The 6,000-nt window shown below is 47.5% G+C and overlaps 1 protein-coding gene across 1 annotated transcript in view; it reads left to right on the forward strand.

Moving 5' to 3' along the window:
* vcanb (versican b) overlaps positions 1–5,558 on the forward strand; it is a 30,218-nt gene extending 24,660 nt beyond the window's left edge. Inside the window, exons 12-16 of the mRNA XM_069700988.1 lie at positions 825–983; positions 1,352–1,434; positions 3,683–3,827; positions 4,907–5,089; positions 5,248–5,558. Of these exons, the coding sequence (XP_069557089.1) occupies positions 825–983; positions 1,352–1,434; positions 3,683–3,827; positions 4,907–5,089; positions 5,248–5,501 (824 nt within the window). The 3' untranslated portion in view covers positions 5,502–5,558. The remainder of the gene's footprint in view (positions 1–824; positions 984–1,351; positions 1,435–3,682; positions 3,828–4,906; positions 5,090–5,247) is intronic.
* The last annotated feature ends 442 nt before the right edge of the window (positions 5,559–6,000 follow it).

Genomic DNA, 6,000 nt, shown 5'->3' on the forward strand with positions numbered 1-6,000 from the left:
CGTGGTGATTCGTTTAGACACATTCAAGGTGCAGTCAATAAGTTCAGAGTCTGTTCCCGTTGAACGCAGCACAGCGACGCTCACGGAGAAGGAGGAAGCAACATCGCGCACGAGGAAGTGTTCCGAGTGTCGTCTCTCGATCGACATCAGCGCCTTGAGTTCCACGCGTTTTTTTTTTTTTTTTTGTGACTGCCGGCACGTGAACGTTTTGCGATTTTACCGCGGACCTGAAACCGGAGCAGAGAAACATCCGATTTTGGGGTCAAAACTCTGGAAACGGTCAACGGAGACCCCTCGAAACGCTTTCAGAAAGTCTGCGGCGATGAAGCGACGAGCCGGGCGAGGCGCTCTGAGTGACTTTAAACGTTTCAAGAGGAGGCGGAGCTTCACCGTCCAAGACCGAAGAAGGCGCGTCGGGTCAGGAGACACCGGGTCACCGAATTTTAAAACGCAGGGAACACAAACCACCTGAACTGTGGCGCCATGGCAACGGGGTTCTCCAAGCATGACAACACGCCCCGCTGACAGCGCTTTGAAAACGGGCCGGTTTATCTCCGGATTTGACTCCGTGCGACTTCTTTCGTTCCCCCCTGAGAATTTGACCCAAAATCTTGACATTTCTCTGCTCCAGTTTCAGGTCCACGGTGAAATCACAAATGTTCAAGCACCAGCGGTCCAAATGTGCGAAACTCGGGTGCCGACGTCGATCGAAAGACGCAACTTGGGAATACTCCGAACTCTTTTAATGGCACCTCGTATTTATGTCTTTTTCACCACCCGGTTTGAAAGCTTCTTGAACTCTTCCATGTTTCTCGTCTCTGCAGACACCGAGGTTTGTGGCTTCGGTTGGCAGAAGTTTCAGTCTCACTGCTACAAGTACTTCACGCACCGCCGGACGTGGGACGCGGCTGAGAGGGAGTGTCGGCTGCACGGAGCCCACCTGGCCAGCATCCTGTCCCACGAGGAGCAAATCTACGTCAATCGTAAGTCCGCGATGTTTCGATCGTGCAGCCTCAAATGTCAGAGTGGCGCTCGGTCCGTCGTCAGTGTCGGGGATGCTCCGCTAGGTGTTGTCGGTCCAATCCCCGAGGCCCGACTGTCAGCTCGCTGATCGGAGGAAGGAGCAACATAACAAACAAGCCTTATCTTAAAGGATAATAAGAGTTGTCGGCCACGCTAGCAGCGTAGCTCTGCAGATGCTAACGTTAGTCGAAAAATATCTCAACCATTATTGGACAGATTGTGAAGGATTTTTGTTCCGATATTCCTTTAACTTGTAATAACGTCCTCGGACTTTTCCTGTAATGCTTTTTTTTTTTTTTTTTTTTTTTTTGTCGTTTCCCCTCCGCAGATCTGGGCAGTGACTACCAGTGGATCGGCCTGAACGACAAGATGTTTGAGAGAGACTTCAGATGGACCGACGGGAAGACGTTGGTAAGACGCAGATCCGTCTAATCGATGTGTCATCTGCCGCCATCCAATAGAACAAAGCAATCCGAAGACGCTTATTCTGATTGAGAGGGAAACGAAATGTTCACCATTATTTGAAATGTCGTTAATAACGACATTAATAATTTGCTTAATGGAGAAAATACACTGGTGGATTATGCAAAAACACAGTATATGTACGAGGTGACTGTTAATATTTCTTCTTTTAAAATCGGAGAGCTCAAATACAAGACTGTAAAACAGACAAAAACAACCACAAAGAGACACAAAACAATAACAAAGTGACACAAAATAACCACAGAGACACAAAACAACATCAGAGACACAAAACAACCAAAACAACCACAAAGACACAAGACAACCTCAAAGGGACACAAAACAACCACAGAGACACAAAACAACCTCAAAGAGACACAAACCACAAGCTTGGACTTTTTTCTTTTTTTTATTGAAGAGAGTTTATTCCGTTTTATCGTTCTAACTTACAGAAAAGAAGCGTCGCCCTGCTGCGTCTCTGAAACAGAAAGTACACAAAACACTGAGCTTAACAACACGGCGCCACGTTACTCAGAATGAACCAAAAGAAACCTGCGCAGACTTATGAGCTGGAAATGTCTGTCTGTCTGACTGCGTCGTAGGTAGCGCTGCGGCTCGTTGCGTTGTATTAGTCACGATGACAGACTCTCTCTCACACACACACACACACACACACACACACACACACACACACACACACACACACACACACACACACACACACGTCTGCCGGAGTCGCTCAGCTGTTGCGGCATGTGAGCCGAATGAACTGGGCCAGATGAGAGCAGAGAGACATTTGGAAACCTGAGACTGGGTGGGGGGGTGGGGGGGGGGGGGGACTCTGTTGTTGTCATGTGTTATCATTCAGAGAGCAGGCACACCCTGACGAGGGGAAAAATCGGCCCGTAGTATGTCGAAGGCCATGTTCTGCGCAGTGTGGCGTTAAACTGAAGGAACTCACTGGTGTGTGTGTGTGTGCGTGTGTGTGTGTGTGTGTGTGTGTGTGTGTGTGTGTGTGTGTGTGTGTGTGTGTGCGTGTGCGCGCGCGCGTCCCGCCGTCTACAAGCTGCAGAGCTGTGGGGTTTATTCAGGCCTGCGGGAGTCGCCCGTCTCAACAGCGCCGCTCTCTGTTGCCTTTAGGAATTACATCCAGTCGCATGTAGAGTAAGAAGCGTGTTCCTCGTGGGGGGGGGGGGGGGGGATAGGTCGCGATGTCATCGCTGTTATTCGCACATGAAAAGCGCAGCGCAAAGGTTTTCAAAAACATCCTCAACCTCAGTATGTCACAATCCTCCGGCGAACACGGACACATGTTGGTGTTGTGAAATCAGAAAAACACGAGAGAAATAACATCCAGTTAAATGTATTTCAAGCAAAGTTTGCAGCGGAGACACTGAAAACGTCAAAAGTCAACCGATTACTGACGACTTTCAACACTTTAAGTGCCGAGTCGCATTGGTAAACTGCCGCAAAGGAACGGAAACGCGGAGGAAAGAAAGAGTTTTTACCGACTTGTGGTAATTGAAATTAAAAACGCGTTTTGTACGTTTGCGCACCGTCACGTGTTGCCCCATTTCGTACCATCTGTTTACAATGTGGAGCCTTAAAATGTCTTTTTCGGAGACTCACCTGGACCACATCACAAACAAAAAAAAACCCGCCGCAGACTCGTGATATTTGTTCCTTGATATTTCGTTTATAGCTCCACGGTGTCCGTGACGTATGCAGACGAAGCCAAAGGCAGTTTTTTTAAAAAAAACAAAAAAACTTTTTGTGTGTATTGATTGATTTATCACTGACTTCAAAGACCTGCTGAATTTATTTTCTATATCACCCGGCGTGTTTCTGACACCATCGCACCCCCCGAGACGCATCTTTTCTGAAAAGACCTCATTTATGCTGACAGTCGGTGAGGATAAAGAGCTGCAGACTTTCTTTTTTTTTTTTTTTTATCCCGGGTGTACCGTTTCTCTTTTTGCACAGCCAGCGCTGGATGTTTTTTTATTTTTTTATTTGCAGCGTTTGATAGCCGGCGTCTTGAATTTCTCAACATGAAGTAGAAGCAAAGCCGGTTTTTTGATAGATGGCCCGCCCGTGTCCTCAAAGGAACGAAGGCTTGTAACTGAATTCCTTGTTCGCCGGCAGAGTTTATTGGGTGTTTCGCAATAAAGTGAAAATAAACGTTGCGCTCCGACAGCAATACGACCAGTGGAGGCCGAACCAGCCGGACAGCTTCTTCCAGTCGGGGGAGGACTGCGTGGTGATGATCTGGCACGAGGGAGGCCAGTGGAACGACGTGCCCTGCAACTATCACCTGACCTTCACCTGCAAAAAGGGAACAGGTACGCACGGAAACACGCCGATGGGCCCGGTGAGGATTTTCACATTTTAAAAAATCCAATATACAAAAAAAAAAAAAAAAACGTCACGTCATTTGAGGCGTCTCGGTCTTAAGGCAGATCTTAAAGACACAAATAGTGTGCGTGAACATTTAGCGTCCGTGCAGCGGTTAAAACTAAGTAGTAAAACTCAGGATATCTGTGCAGCGCCCCCTGCTGTGTGGACGCGGGAAAAGGGGGGGGAGGGGGGTTATATCATCTACAGATACTGTAAATTGAATTAGAAGTTTAAGTGATGCCTGTTTTGTAATTAATAAAAGTATCTTTCAACCAATTCTGACCGACTGCATCGTGTCAGCATAAAAAAAAGGCATTCAAAGGCATTAAAAAAAATAAAATAATAATAATTTCACCGCCAAAAATAGTGTTTTGCTGTACACGGCTTACGTTTTCTCTTTTTTTTCTTCTTTCTTTTACCTCTTCTTGTTTCATAGTCTTTATTGGTAGAGATCGGGGATTAATAAATCATAACGCTAGTCATGTAAAGGCAAAATCTGCGCAGAGCGGAATGGACGTGCCGTGTTGCACCGCCATGTTTGTACGGCAGCCCAGAAGAGACAAACCAAACGTACGCTCCTGAGGAGGAGGGCTTTTCAGTTGGTTGCAATCTGCAATCTCACCACTAGATGCCACAAAATCCTTCACGCTGCTCCGTTAAAGGGGCGCTAATATCTGCATATTATCATCAGATCAGATATAAAAAAAAAAAAAAAAAAAAAAAAAGGGGGGGAACTTGAAAGTTGTCTGAGACTTTTTTTTTTTAGCGTCTTTCAGCTTGTTTTTTTTTTTTTTTTTTTTTTTTACGAGCCGGAAAAAAACGTTAATGTTTTTGTTTAGCTTAGGGTTTTTATTTATTTATTTATTTTTTGAACCGCGCCCCGCACTCTGCCGCCAAACAGAAGACGGACACCGTTGGGGACCAGCCGGTGAACACTGTGGCGCATTTAGCTGCCGGTGGAGACCAAAAACGGAGCTGAAAGAGCGCGATGCATTGAAACTCTCTCGTTTCCTTTACCGTCCAGTGTCATGCGGGCAGCCGCCTGTGGTGAAGGACGCTCGGGTGTTCGGGGCCGTGAAGCCTCGCTACGAGATCAACTCGCTGTGCCGCTATCACTGTAAACAGGGCTTCATCCAGAGGCACGTCCCCACCATAAGCTGCCAGCCCAACGGCCAATGGGACGAGCCCAAAGTCACCTGCACGAGCCGTGAGTGTCCACGTTAGGGCGTCCAGATTGTAGGGACTGTATCAGCACTTTTTTGTTGTTGTTGTTGTTGTTGTTGTGTCCCCCCCCCCCCAGAATTACAAATAATGTTTTGAAATGTTTTTTTTGTATTTTTTTTTTTCCCCCGTCCGTCTTTTCAGCCGCTACCTACCACAAGTCGGTCGCTCAGCAACGCCGCGGCAACCAGAACGAGCAACAAAACGGGAACTACCACCACCACGTCCACCGCACCAAGAGCCAGGAGAAAAACAAACCGCACCAGGAGCAGCAGCAGCAGAGTGACGGCGTCCTGCAGAGCCTCCTGAACCCGCTCCACGGCCGGGTCGGGCAGCTCACGCGGGAGAAGAGGCAACCGAGGGTCCAAACGCACAACCGGGACGGGATGAGGCACTGATTGGGTTTTATGCTGTCAATTTGTTGTTTTTTGTTTCTTTTTTTTTTTTTTTTTTTTTTTTTTAAACGATCGAATCGCGGCGTCGGTCCCGGAGGCATCGACAGACAGACGAGACGGCGCCGTCGTACCGAGCTGTCTGTCGGTGGCTCTCGGCACGACGTTTCACCGTTGTTCACCAGCGTCTGCAGCGTTAACGCCCGTGAGAGTTTAGTTCCATTTGTAAAGTCGGCTCGTCGAATACGTCGGTTCCCACGCGACGTCACGACTCTCGGTTCGCTGACGTACTTGCTTTTTTTTAAAAAATTTTATAACCGTTTCGAACGCGTAGACAGCAGAAAGTTATCCACCAGGGGGCAGATTTGGGCCAAAACACTTCCATGTCTTTCTTGTAAACTTCGGTTTTTGGAAATCACGCTTCTACACAAAGTACAGGGTCTCAACTGCACATAAAAGATTGTGATGTTTAATCTGGGGACGGGGCATTTCGAGCAAAAATGAA

Source organism: Brachyistius frenatus, unplaced genomic scaffold (assembly GCF_029030835.1).
Source record: "Brachyistius frenatus isolate BFR_SWC_R1_liver_20210118 unplaced genomic scaffold, ASM2903083v1 Contig_35, whole genome shotgun sequence".
Classification (NCBI taxonomy): domain Eukaryota; kingdom Metazoa; phylum Chordata; class Actinopteri; family Embiotocidae; genus Brachyistius; species Brachyistius frenatus.